Here is a 15015-nt window from a genome sequence, read left to right as displayed (position 1 = left end):
TCCGCTGTACTGTAAACTCCCGGAACCCGCTGACACGAGTGTGTGTGACACAAAAGAAAGCTCTCCAACAAGTGGACCTCTGCAACGTCCTCTTCTGCTCACCATTCACACACTCACATGCACAACCCCTCACACACACACACACACACACACACACATAGAAAACTGCAATCCATGTGAAGCAGGTCTGTGTGTCCCTGCACATAATATTTCGATGAGCTGCTCATTGTGGTTGACTTCCTGCTTGCTGATAGTGAGAGACACACTGAGATCCACATGCCTGCTCAAGGAGTGCCACATCCTCCATGTGCTGATCCTGTACCAATTAATTTCATGAATGGCTAACTCGTGTTTGGTAACAAACTCCCCATGGCTCAAGGCTTAAGTTTGCCTCACTAACCCACCCCATCCCCCCCACAACCCCCACACCCCCAGAGGAGTGGCACTGCCAGGAATAGTTGCAGGATAATGGAGTCAAAAGCGCAAAGCCTTGCGCCTATAATGCATCGGTGGGGAAAATAATTACAGATCCAAGGCTTAAGATTAAAGCGAGCAAACCAGTTTCAGTTCCAAAACTGGTGCATTTGGAGCTACACTTTGGGTTATACCACTCGTGTTTAAGTCCAAATGAATATTTAAATCAAGAAAAAAAAAACAGCCAAGCAGAATGGCCGCCACCGTGCATTTACATTTTTAGGCATTTGGGTGACACTCTCATCCAGAGTAACTTCAGTTCAGTGTCATTTGGGTGGCAGAATGTCGTAGCAGTTAGGGAGATTGTTCCATAACCAATATGCATATGCTAGAAAGAAGCTTATAAGCACATTTAACTACTCGCTGAATCCAAATCATGCCTCGCTGATGAGGGACAGAAGGAGGGAAGTTATGGGAGGATGTGTTGGAGAAAGCTGGGGCCATGTTGTCTGAAATGTTGATTAGTTTTGGCATGGTTGGAGATAGATTGCCTGCCATCTTTCCATTATTTCCCTGGAACCCCCGGAGAGAGGGCATGGAGATGGACTTGAGTAGGCAAGGCGTAATTAAACTTCCACAGGCAGGTCATGTGCTGTTAAATGCTTTGCCACCGTTTCTCATTACTTAAACAGTGTAGTCTAAATGATACGCTGTCACTGGGCAAATTAATTGGTATTTGGTGAGGGCAGTATGGCAGCATTGTCTCCTACATGTGTCACACGCTCTCTGGGACCATGAGAGGACTTCACACTATCTGACCCTGATTAAGAACATAACACGAGTAAGTGCATAACACGTTAAGGTTATAACGAAAGTCTTCAACATTCATATGGTATGTTAGTCCAAAGCTTTCTAGCCTCCTCGACCTTTGCATGCACATTTAACTTGTACTATATCAATTGCAGCTTACTTAATTTGGGTTTGCCCTACATTTAAGAGTCAGCTCATGATGTTAGTTAAGGGAAAAGTATGCAACCCTGCATAAACCATAAAGCTGAATTATAAGCGAGGTGATGAGCACCGCATGACACACCACTGCAAGCTCACAACGAGCTAATAACTGAGCCAGAATGACATTATGTGTGCATCCAATTGCTGTTGCCTCGCGAATCGAAATGCAAACCCAGGCTGACCTCTTAAGAGGCTAATTTCTGCCGTTGTGCTTTTCTAGGCCACCATTATGAATATTAAAACTGAAAAGGTTTAAGCTACACAGAGAAATGTGTGTCACTGTGACCTTTGAGTTTGTGTTTCTGGTGCAGCACCAGCTCGCCTCACCTCCGAAGTAGGAGCCGTCCGATAGCTTGGTCTCCTTATTGCCTTTGGTGAGTACGCTGACCACCCCATGCTGGATGAAGTACATCTTCTTGCCGATGGTGCCCTCCCTGATGATGTAGTCCCCGGGCTGGAACACCTCGAACCTCAGCTTGGTGAGCATGGAGGTTACAAAGTTGGGGTCCGCGTTGGCAAACAGAGGCATGGAAGCCACCAGCTTTCGACAGTTAAAGTTGATGATTTCCTGTGTACATAAAAGACAGAAAACAGCAGTAAGTCAGAGAGATTGAAAAACACTTAACCTGTCTGAATTGAATAGAAGTGATATCTCCTAGCTACCTGCAACTGCAGAGACTGAAGAAACCTTGCTAGTTTTGGGGAGCCTTTTTTGGATAAGCCTGCAATTTGTAAGCCTCTAACAATGAGTTTGTCTAACGCAAGACCTGTGATATGTGCAGCTCAAGGCTGATACATCAGTTTATCAGAGAAGGATAAAGGCCAAAAAGCAACCTATCTCAAGGAGAAGCACTTCTCTCTGCTCTTCATTGACAAAAACAACATCAGTGGTGTCAGGAATATAGATAGAAATACCTTGAGTGACCATAAAGCAATCTGCCATTATACATCAGTGGTTGTATGGATGAATTACCACCATGTGCTATCAGCACCTCTCTGGCAGCTGTAGCAGCCAGATCAACAGTCATGTCTGACTTGAATTTCTTGCATCTGACACTTATACTACTGCTGGTAATACTGCAATACTTGACTTCTCAAATCTGATTACTCAATACATGACACCGTGCAACTATGTTTTGTATTTTCTGAGCTGCAAGAAAAGGTTTTTGTTGTTTTGCTTTGTTTTTTTTTTTCATTTCACTGTGCACTTGTGGAAGGTGAAATGACATTGAAGTTGAATTGAATTGACCTGAACAGAATGTCAAACAGTAGACAGGCTTTTGAATGGAGCACAGCCACATGTGCAGCAGATTCAAACACAGACACACACACTCATCCCACCTCTCGGAGCGGCTCGTTCAGCTCTCCCAGGATGCTCTCCTCGTCGAACATCTTGCCCTGGTAGCGGTGCTCGTAGTAGTCGTGGATTCTCTGCCTCATATCCGCCGGCAGCTTGTGGAAGGACATGTACTGCTCCACCTGTTTGTACTGCGGGGACACAGACACACACAACAATAAGGTCACTCGAAGGCCATAGTACTGTAGCACAGATACACAGCCACAGGGAACAGCTGGCACAGAGGTCAGACACACAAGGAAATGGAGACAGATACATACAGGCCATCCAGGTACTTGCAGGGCACAACCAACAGCCTAGCCTTCTCCCAGTCTCTGCTTGTGCCTGTTACAGTCTCTCTTTGTTCTTGTACCTTTGCAACCCTAACCCTTTGCCTGATCATTTACCGGCTGCTGAAAGTGCAGACAGCCAAGTATGTAGCAGTCAACATGGCTAACATCACACCAGAGTAACAAAACATGGCGGCAGCATAGCTTATTCGTTAGAGACACAGTCCAAGAATGCAAAATGATTTTACATTTGCTTCATGATTATCTAAAAAGATGAGAATATGAGTGGGGGATGTATGGTATACATGCAGTATATACTGTACATGTACATAAAGACACAAACACCTCCATGGGTAAACAAAAGCATAGTTCCTTTCCATTCAGTTTCACTTGACCTTATAAGCGTTTGCTGCTGTGAAATGAATGAATCTCTAAAGCTAACAAAACTAACAAACACTGTCTATCCATAGTATTCTGTTACATAACAACATGGCCATCTTGGTAGGAAAATAACAGGTGAATGTAATAAATTAACAGATTATACATGAACATGATTATAATCAAATGACAACAACAGCCAATAAACTGTGTATATGGTAAAGCACCATATTGGTAGGAAATGCATGTGACACTATGGGAATACTATGAATAGAAACCCCACATAGCAGTGGAGGGCTTCAGTTCATAGTATTATTGTCCACAAAAGTCAAAGAATGCAGAACGCAATCCAACTAAATATTCTGACTCTATGTTACAAGCAAATTTAATATAATTTGTATTTGTATTCTGTATTACTGGCTTTCAAAAAAAGTATTGGGAAAACAACAGGAGTGTGAACTTTGGCAATAGGCTTTACTTGACTGCATCTATCTGCAGTGCTTCATGTTGAGAAGTGTTAAAGAAAGTAAATGTGGCACCCCACTGTTCACCAAAAGATCCTTTTATTCCTACCGTAGCACCAAAAAACACTTTTAGCTGCTCTCGATGGCCAGCAGACCTGGGTCAAATTATTACTAAATATTTTTAATGATTTGCTTTAGCCTGCTTAGATGGTACAAGTTTAATGTTATTTTGTAGACTAGGCTATTTCAGTAGCCATTGGAGTTTTTTTTATTTTGTCACGTAAAGGATGAAAATCACCCTATCACACACTGAACTAGGGGGAGTCTTGTTCATCAGTGTGTGTGCATGTGTGTGTGTCATAGTGGGGCTAATTACAGGTGTGATGCGTACTGCTACACACTACAGGTGGTGACAATTCATTATTAATATTCATTCATAGCACTGTAATACTTTGAGTCCATATATATTCATTCATTTTCCATACCCAGGAGAACATGTAAACTCTACAGGAGGAGCAGGGCCGGGATTCGAACCCAGGACCTTCTTGCTGTGAGGTGACAGTGCTGAGAACTGAGTCACTGCACCGCCCCCTGAATCCACATACAGCATATCTAATAATAAATCAACTACATGAGGATAAATGGCTGTAGTATTCGACAGTATCTTGAAGTGAGTGTGTATTTGGAAGGTAGGGTGGATAGAAAGAACAAAATGGGCAAAAGAGAGAGAGAGAGACACAAAGAGAGAGAGAGAGACAAAATTGATTGTAGAAAAGTCTTAATGAGAGACTCTTCTGGGAAAGGTGTGATGTGATCACAAATTCTGAGCATGCTTTCAAAACCACTGCCTGTAAACAGGCAATGAGAGAGAGGAGAGAAAAAGACAGCAGGGAAAACAAGGCAACCATAGATGAAAGAAAAAAAAAAATTCAATAAAAGGTGCTAGAGATGCTGATGGTGTGTGTGTGTGTGTGTGTGTGTGTGTGTTGGAGTATGAATGTGTCTGTGATCCAACGTTATTATTGTACACTAAAACTAAAACTAAGATGAAGGGTGTCAAAAAAATCTTTGTTAATAAAAATGTTAATAAAAATAAAAACCAGACTAAGACTAGACTGGAAAAATAAAACTGAAGTAAAATGAGGGGGAAGCGCGCCGCAACTACGTGCAGACTTCCGGGGATGCGAGCGCCACAACTCCGCGCAGACTTGGCAAAAAGGCGCATAAAAAGCGTAAATTTGGGAAAATGGAAAAATGAGCTTCGTCAGTCCCTGCCTATGCCAATGCTTAATGCCCATGTGCAGTTTGAGATTGATTGGCCAACCCATTGAGGAGCAAAATGGATGCGGACGGACAGACAGACGGACGGACGGACAGAGTTTTCCTCATTCTATAGTAGGATAGTAGGATGTTCAGGAATGTGGGATATATTTAGTTTTCTTTTTTTTTGTGCAGGGTAAAAATGAATGACTTTTTGGTGGAGAATTTTGGATTATTTGTACTGAACGCACACTGAAAACTTCATGGAAATATTTTTTTAAAATAATTTACAATTCATTACACAATAGCTGTTGCAAACATACAAAATACCTGTTCTAAACATCCATCATTCCACTTTCACCTCCACCAAAAAGTCTTATTTCTGCATATACTGTAAGTACCTCACAGTTAAAATCATTAACAAAAGGTTCCTCAAACACTTTCTACTTCATTCTGTTTTACGCTGAGGAGGTGTGTGTGTGTGTGTGTGTGTGTGCGAACACAATACGATGGCCCTGCCTTGATTCTATAGGAACCCGAGAGGCAGATCAAAGCACACTGATAGCGCCTCAGGAATACTAACACGTAAAGAGCCACTGACCATTTGAACATTCAACGCACTACATCTTTACTGAAAAGAAATTAACCATTCATAACACAAAGCCGGAGGTAGTCTTTGATCGCCACTGCTGCGCTGCCGACAGACTATTCTACGACATGGCTGACCTCAGATGTCTCCCTCCTTGTTATCTGACTCTACTACCCTAGTCACCACTAATCTTAGAGGAGATCATCAAAAGGCCAATCTTTCTGAAATATAGCACAGAAAATAAGGACAGCTGTCTCATGCAAGTCCGTTTGTCTTTGTGAAAGCAGAAAAGCTGTCAGGATTCCTGAAAATCAGGAGATGTGAGTGGAGTTGGAAAGAAATGCATATTAAGAAGACAGACAGATATTAGGAGCAGTAGCAGCCCAAGGATCTGACCGACTGTTGCAGCAACATAGCATTTGCTATGTGGTCGACACTTTTATCCCAAGTGCCTTACAGTCACGAGTGCATGCATTTTTTAACACTGGTGGCCCAAGTGGGAATCAAAGCACTAACGCTGGCAGGGTCAATGACATGCTGTACCCACTAAGCACACAGGACTATTACCAGCTGATATTGACCTTTCACAGATACATCTACATTTGTTCCACCAGAAGATGAGCACAAAAAAACAAGATTTCGGCAGACTGACTTAGGAGTATTTGAATAACAACTTGTTGGAGATTTTCACATTTTCACGTTTTAATTTCAATGGAAGGATTACATGGCTCCTCTCTGGGTTAAGAATATTCTCCGACCTCTTGGGATTAAGAAACCATTTGCATAAACTCAAAAATGCGTCATCACCCAGCTAAAATCAAGGCCGTTTTATTTAGTTCTTCTAAAGTTTACATTTTGGAGATACAAGGTTTTCACTGGACACTGACGATATATAAATAGAGTTATTAGTATAAGTTTTTAAACAGCGTTGCTCGTATAAGATTTTAACAATACTTCATACTAAACCTGGAAGGAGAAATAACAATTCTAAAACCAAAATCCCAAAATGTATCCTGATTCTGGGCAATAAGTTGTTCTACAGCGGGATTCAACAATGTTGAGTAACAATTATACCATAAAAATAAGGAATTATCAACAAATATATTGGGCATCAGTTGTTTCATTCCCCAGTTATCGGCATCAGTATCATAGGTAGAAACGATGTAGCGGTCAGGCCCTAAATATCTGCCTCCCCCTGGTCCTCTGTACCTGTTACCTGCGGGGAGACGTCGCTAATGAGACTTGGACCTGACTAGCTCCCCAAGGACCAGGCCCCTGTGATGAGGTGCCCACAGCAGCGCCTGAGCAGAAATATAAGGCACATCGCAGGGCCAGACCACTTGGAGCAGGTCACTCAACGTGAGCGACCGTCGCTGCTGACGCATGCCAAGCTAGTGGAGGTGGCGGGGGGGCAGCGAGGTAATCAAATAACGGCTGCTCATGGAAGAGCAACAACTCTCTCCCTCTCTCTCTCTTCCACCCGTGCACTAACCCACCTATATACACACACATGCAAACACACATCCTGCTATGTTTGTAATCCTCCTTTAATCCCTCTCTTTCACCCTCTCATAATAAGACACGGCCTTCTATGAGAGATAATGCAGGTCTACAGTGTTCTCTCTTCTCTCCTCCACTCCTCTTCTCCAAATTTAAACGGCTGTCCGTCCATCTGTGTTTGAGCGCAGCCCTCTGAGTCCAACCCTGTTTGCCTTCCTTCACAGGCAGAGGGAACAGTCTGGAGTCAGTGTGTCAGTCTGTGCATGTCGATGATGCAGCTCCCTCGACTGTGACCGCTCACCTACAAACTGCCGCATGCCCCGGCTCCTAATGCTGCTTTTTAATGCGCCGCCATTGCGTGATTACAGGCACACGGGCAAGAGTGGGCAAACATATGCGCGCACACATGCACAAATACTGATTAGCCCTCAAGTGTGTGTATACATTTGCAAGAGCAAGGATGTAACACACACACACACACATGCACACACACACACACACACACACACACACACACACACACACACACATTGCTACAAAATACTTGAGTTTAAGGGCAGACCAGCTGAATTATAATGATTTGTCAAAAAACAAAAGTAAGGCACTGAGCACAAGAACTGTGGTACAATGCAAAGACAAGATTCATTTGTATTGATATATTGAAAACTAGTGTAGATCATTTTTCTGCTCACGAGATCCACTGTGGTCTCCTGCTATTTTTCAAATGATGTAATGGTCAATTTAATGCGTTGATTGTTGTTGCTGTCGTTTTTGTTTGCGTTGCTACAATGGAAGTTCACTGATTTCAAATGAGAGAATCTGTAACCACTGCATCATTCCATTGCAGATGTTGCATACGTTGGCTTTATACAATACGTTGGCTTTATACAATGTTTATGCATTAAAAACAAATGTTTTTCCTCGCTTTTCTTTCTAATTGTGGATTTATCGTGATGAAAACATTTCCTCAGTGAATCAAAGGTGCAACGGAAAAACTGCATGTTGTAATTCTACAATCGTTAACCATGTCTATCACATCAGCTTCACCTCAACATGTTTGAGCCATGGGATCCTTGTATACAGTAGTTTCCAGGATCATGAATGCAGATCCAGATTAACTGTGATCCTGGCTTCAGGATTCAGTACATCACACAGTGGAAAGCTCTCTGTTCCACTTTACTATTGCATGCAGGTCTGTCCCAGCTACATTCACCTCTTGTCGCTTAGGAGTGACATCATTATCACATGACATATGCTGATATTTGTATATGGCTAACTTTTAAGAAACTGTTTATTTGATAACTTTTTTGAACAAAATTATTCAGTTAAGCTGTCAGGGATGCCAAATGAAATATTTGACAAATTATATGTATTGATGTTCTGTAAGTGCAGTGCAAAAATAAATAATTGCTCAAGGAAGTATAAGAGAGAGGGAAAACTCTTAGATATCCAGTCCCTGTGCACTTGTGGGGAGAACTATGAGTCCTGCCATGGGCCAAGGGTTTGATCTTGTCAAGACGAAATCCCTTGGCATGAAATTGAGCATTTACTGATCTGATGATGAACCCGAATCCTTCCACAGAGAAGAGCTATTGTTCTTCTCCTCCAAGAGACGGAGAGCTCCAGAAAACAGTCCCAGCCGTCTCCAGCTGCAGTCCCATTGGCTGGCGAGTGTGGTGAGTCATGCGGCGAGCATGGCTCGTCTGTGTGTGTGATGCCAGGGTGAAGATGACAGGTGTAACCCACATTCCCCATCTCTTCTAATGTCTTTACGTCTCCTGCATTAGACATGCCACAGCATGGTGCTCTGTTTCAAAGACAAGGATTTGCATCTCCTTCAGAATGTCTCCGAACCTTTTTTTTCACATTCATAAAAAAAAAAAAAACCCTCTGTCATCGTCAAAAACATCCATTTATCCTCGGCTTTGTGGCGCATTACAATTTGATTCTCCCGGCATGAAAGGGCATTAGTCAAGTGAACAAACAGGAGATAATGCCCTATTGCTGTTACATTGTGATGAATACTACTGTAGCACACAGCCCAGTGTCTCACTCAAAGGCGTTTCTCATTTACTAATCAGTGCTGAGCCTCGGAGGAGGAGCTGACGGGGATGGGAAGAGACAGACCGCGGGGGGACGGCGCTCTGCTGACGCTGTGATGGGCTGATAACACCCCCTGTGACAGGAAATTATCTTATAGCTGCACAGCCCCCCCATCACACTGCCACCAGGAAGATCCCTGCTCTCCTGCTCCTACGCTACTTGGCTAAATCAAATCATAGTCAGCATTAAGGAGGTAATCATGCCTCCATCATGGAGCAGCACCGGCCTCTCTCGCTGCACTCGAGAAACTAGCGGGTTCGGGCTGCAGGGGGCTCTTCTGAGATCCAAGAGCAGCCAATAAGCACCGTGGGATTTCACCATAAAAGAAAATATCTGTAAAAGAGGGCCTTGAAGAACCCCCATATGAAAAGATTCATGAGATTACCGTCAGGGTTTTTTTTTTTAGGAAGAGGTTCTTCAAGGAGCCTTCTGGAGTTCCCCTAAGGTTGCAATCTGAAGAATCCTTAAAGGTTTGTCTAAGTGCTTTTACAGTTTAAAGAGCTGGATCCACTGGCCCTATCAGTCAACTCTCTCCACACTTGGATTCAGATCTAACATAACATTTGGTGGACGCATTTATCCAAAGCACATTACAGCACCATGAGGGCATTTTTTTTATGGGTAGCCCTAGTTGGAGCCCCCAGTCTTGGCATGCTCTGCCCACTAAGCTAGACAGAGCCGCATCTACAGTGCTTAATGCCATTTTATTTCACAAATCCTCTCCCTCTCTCTTCTCACTTTTGATTTTTCTCCATATGGCCATTCTGTGGTCTGTCTCCGTTTCCCATTCGTCCTTTACCTTCTTTTCTCTCCGTCTCTCCTTCTCTTTTATCACGCGTTTTAATTTTTCCCCCCAATTCCCTCCGCTCTCGCGCGACTCTCTCGCTCTCGGAGCGGATGCAAATTTTTCACCAAATAAAACATGAATAATTCATTTCCCAAAAGAGATGTCAGCCACTTAATTATACTTTCTAAACATTTATTTTTCTCCACTCTTCTGTCTCTCCTTCTCTCCAACCTTGCTTTCCATGGGCAAAAGGTTTGGGTTACATACCAGGCTAATTGAAGCCTTGAATATTTGCACCCACAGTACACAACCATTCACAGAGTGCACAAATAGGCAACATAGAAATTAACAAACCACATTATAGGGTATTTTCCACTTTTTTGGTTGTGATTGGTCTGTATGTGTTGGGGGACGACTTCAGTCTTGTGTGAAATTTCAATTGGTAACATTCACTCCTTTGTCACAGGAGCGGTCGGTCTGAATACCATTGAATTCAGGACTGTCAGCGGCGCTCACTGGCAGCAGTCTGTATACTGTAGTAAGCATTGTGTCATGGTGAGGCAGCCTGTGAAGCAGGATGGTTCTCCTAAAATGACTCCTGCATGTCTTAGTGTCTCCACATTCCACCAGCCGAGGGTAAGTCCTGCTCACCGTAGCAGGGCCACTTATATACTGTAGCCCTGTGACACAGCATCAGGCTTTTTTTCATGGTTTCACTTAAAGTCTGGAAAAGCTTTACAGTGAATACATTTTCAGTTTGGCTTGAGAGTGCCTAGAGGGACTAGGCTTGGGAATAGCTAGTAAAATACGTTCCAATCCACTGCAGTTATCTATTTTACATACTTACATTCATCTTTTTTTACTTTTTTGAGAGCACCTTACAATGAGAGAGCAAGATACATTAATGTTGACAGACACACTGGCTGTTGAGGAGATGGAACAGTCTCTCTAACCTCTCTTACTCACCCTGCCACCTATTTTCTAAATTTTAAGTAGAACAACATAAAAGCACATACATCCCAATATCAAGCGTAATGCAGGTTCACAACATCACTTTCATTTAATTCATTTTTAATAAATGGATAGTGCCTGGAAATAGAGTAAAACGTGCAGGCTCCATTTCTTCATTACATCACACAACTCTGAAATAACTTCTTCCATATTGAAGAGTACTAAACATTTGAGTGCTTATAAATTCCAAGCACTCCAACAGTCTTGGGAATGACCCAAAGGACTAGTTAATTAAAAAGTAGTATCCACTGCTGAAATAATTTAGTTCATTTGTCTAAAGTGCGTTGACACCGTCTCTATACTGTAATAAGCAGTGTCATAGTGAGATAGCCTATCCAACAGGATAAAATAACTCCCTAAAAATGCCATAGAAACTCCATAAAATTACTTCCTTATTATGTTGATATTCTGTCAGCCGAGGTTAAGTCCTCCTCACAGCAGTATACTGTGTGACACAGCATCATACTCTTTTCCATGATGTTATTTCATACTGTGGTTGCACACTGAGTGTAAAATGTACAATCAAACAGTGAGTATTTCAAGGAGTACCTTAGGGGCACGTCAACAGCCTTGACTCAGTAGTAAAAGTTGTGTGGCAGAGAGGGAGGAAAGGGGAATTTAACAGGGTTCAGATTAACGTCATCAGTCAGGCCCCGACTAATGAGAACGGCTCTCACTGTACGGCAGAATCAGCCTTAAGCTCCTCAACTTGTCGACAGCTGTGTCCTTGGCTTGATTGTATTGGGAACTCTTGACTTACTCTCGCCCCGGCGCCACCCTAAGTTATTGCTACTGTCGGACGAAAACCACATATCTGCAAAAAAGTGTGTTTTTCAGGAATGAAGAAAGGAATGCCTATATCCTCACTGAAGTCCATGTTTTCTTGAATTCATACAAGGGGTTTTTAACAGGTTGTGAGAACCCAAGGGGTCACAGAAGTTAATCAACACATAGACGACTGGGTAAACAGTCATTTCAAATGAGAAAAATTTAAACACAAAAACTGCCTGTTGCGTGGTTTTTCTCTGACAGTGGCGTTATTTGCTCTTACTCTGTCTTAAAGAGAAAGGGACCGCTCTATCGAGTGCAAACATCGTCGCCCTCTGATGACTATTTAATTCTGAAGGTTTTGATTGGGGGATTGAAGTGGGGGAACAAAAGGTCTCTGGAGCCTGTTCACCCACGAATAATCAGCTTTGGGCCTCCCATTAACTATACCCCAAGGAGCCATGTTTAATTGCCAAGTGTTAATTAGAGATTTAGTGGGGAGGGGCAGCAGCACCCCTGCTGCCATTTCCCTCTAAAGCCATTTGGGGCCGGCATGTCACAACACGCTACTTATATATAAGTCCCTCCTGGGCATCCCTGCTTTCATCACCAACTACCTGCTGGAACATTCAGGAGGAGAGAGCAAGGAAAAAAACAAACACACATCATAAAACTGGTGTTGGTGCGGCCATATTGCCATGGTGATCATCTCCCCGCCCCCTGGCTTCCGCGTCCTATATGTGCAGTGGTGTGTATGTCTTGTTACTGAACAACGGTTTCCTCAAATTGATTCAGGGATTATGGTATGGGGCCCAGTTAAGAGCCATGCTTTCTGGGCTGCAAAAATGCAATGCAGATATGCGAAGAGGGGAAATTCACGTGGTGAACGCCATTTTGTCATTTAGCTCATTTAAAGATCAGTGACTGTGAGAAAATGTGTGGTAGAGCAAATGACATGGATGATGCCACATCGACGTTCTTAGAGTGGGAAGCATTTGTGGTCAAGACAGTTGGGCTATCCTCATTTTAACTCAGAGAAAGTCTGAGCTCTCATGCTTTACTTTATTCAGCAGACGTCCATTTTAACAAACAGAATTATAGATATCCCTCAATTATCCCAGCTTGAAGAGTAACATAGGCTGCTGAGAAAACTGAAGAGCGAAAATTCTCCAGTGGATCAGAGAGCTTCCACCTGGCCGCTCAGACAAAATGGATCACAAGTCACCTACAATTCTATGAGATTATCTCTTTTGTTTGCTGTCCCCGTCCTCGTCTCTATGTATATATTTCTACTGCAGAGGGCCATGCTAATAGATAAGCAGAGGCTTACAGAGAGCTGGGCTGGCAGGCATATGCACAGTCACATGTGCAGCCAGCCTGTGCCCCCAATCTGGAGAGATGTAATTCTCTTTGTGTGATAATGGGCCTCAACATGCCTGAGACGAGAAGGAGGAATCCTTGGGGGAAATTGGCAGATGCCTAACCCTTTTCCAGCTCACACGGTCTCATGCTGTAGTGTAGCAGAGCCTAAGTATTTTACTCCTGCTATATCAGTTAGAGCACTGGTATAAAAAATGATTGAAGTAAAAGAAAAAGAGCAGATTACGAAAAAATAGCTCCAGTACTAAGACACTTTTCAGATGGAAATCATTAAGACTTTGTGCATGTTCCATTAATAGATTACCAACTTTGGTATGGTTCTTATAAATCATTTCTTCCCAGGCTTTAGAATGGTTCCTTTTTTGCTCATGTGAAGAGATTTATAGTAAACTATGATTCTGATAAATTATGGGGGGTGAAGTGCATTGATAAATGCATGTTACATTGATGGATTACCCATTTCATCATGGCCCTGAAATTCTTCCAAAGTTTAAGAATGGTTCCTTATTACAAATTATCAATTATGGAAGTCCATAAGGACTGACTGTAAATCCCAGATCTTATTGTACTCACTACTCATCTAAAAAGAAAAAAAATGACCCAACTAGAAGTTACAGTACAGAGATAAAATAACAATAACCCAATAGGTAGCACTACTTGAAAAATCATTATCACTCATTAACTAGTTCCCCTCCACCTCTAGGGCCCAGACACGATCTCAAGCACCGGAGTCCCTCTGCAGTGAGGGAGTGTTAGTGAGAGAGGGATGCAGAGTGTGACCCCTTCAGGGATACGAGCATCACACGCCTGACACAAATCCAAAAATTCACAGTGCCACGAAACTGAGATACTGACTCTTACTCTGTTCTGTAGTATTACATATGTTTTTGAAGTAGAATTAATAGCTACAGGCAGAAAAACAGGTAGAAAATGGTGCAAAGCCATTATTATTCTGCTTCCACTGGCTCTGTTTAAACTGAGCACAAGACTGGCAACGGGCATATGTTTTTAGAGGAGTGAAAATGAATCTAAAGCTATCTTTCATCTCAGTGGGTGCCACAGTTCAAACCCTGGTATTTAGCGTGATTGCCGGGCTCTTTACTTTGTGTAACAGTTAACAGCCTGCCTGATTCCTATTTAAGAGCTCATTTAAGTCCGCTTGCTAGCTTCTGACAGCCCAGGCATTTATCACATGGCGCCACATTGTAATAGAATTCTCTATTCAGAACAGATTATACCCAGGCTTTCTGATGATAATTTTCGCCGTCTTTGAGAGCAGAGCAAAGGTTTTTTTGTTTTTTTTCCCCTTTCCTCTTCTCCGTCGGCACAGTTCTGAGCTTTCTTCATAGACCGGTTCCCTCCGTCTTCATCCCCCGGAGGGGTTTGACTGACTGTTTCCCGTCTAAATTCGAATGTCACCTGGACGTCACCTCCACACTGTCGGCATGCCAATGGGACAGATGGCCTCTCATCTCTCCCATGCAGCCCTGTGTATGAGAGCTCATGCTTTACCTTTTACAGCTCATTTACAGCGAATGGACGCCAGGGCTTGTGTCACATCAAAACCAGCATGGAGCGGTTAAATAGGCAGATAAATGTGGCATGTTGCTGCTTGGCTCAGCACCGATCTGCTTTTGCTCCTCTGTCCTTTCACTAACTAGCTGAACTGAGAACCCCTGGTCTGTCTGTCTGTAGAGTTTGTGTTGTCCCCACTGGGTGTTTAC

General features: G+C 42.9%; 1 protein-coding gene across 1 annotated transcript in view; it reads right to left on the bottom strand.

Moving 5' to 3' along the window:
- hcn4 (hyperpolarization activated cyclic nucleotide-gated potassium channel 4) overlaps positions 1-15015 on the bottom strand; it is a 74909-nt gene that overhangs the window by 13535 nt on the left and 46359 nt on the right. The window contains exons 5-6 of the mRNA XM_071894300.1: positions 2767-2913; positions 1753-1993 (exon numbers count right to left, since the gene is read on the bottom strand). Coding sequence (XP_071750401.1) covers positions 1753-1993; positions 2767-2913 — 388 coding nt within the window. The remainder of the gene's footprint in view (positions 1-1752; positions 1994-2766; positions 2914-15015) is intronic.

The sequence above is a fragment of the Centroberyx gerrardi genome, chromosome 1 (assembly GCF_048128805.1).
Source record: "Centroberyx gerrardi isolate f3 chromosome 1, fCenGer3.hap1.cur.20231027, whole genome shotgun sequence".
NCBI lineage: Eukaryota > Metazoa > Chordata > Actinopteri > Beryciformes > Berycidae > Centroberyx > Centroberyx gerrardi.
This window is presented reverse-complemented; position numbering and strand designations above follow the sequence as displayed.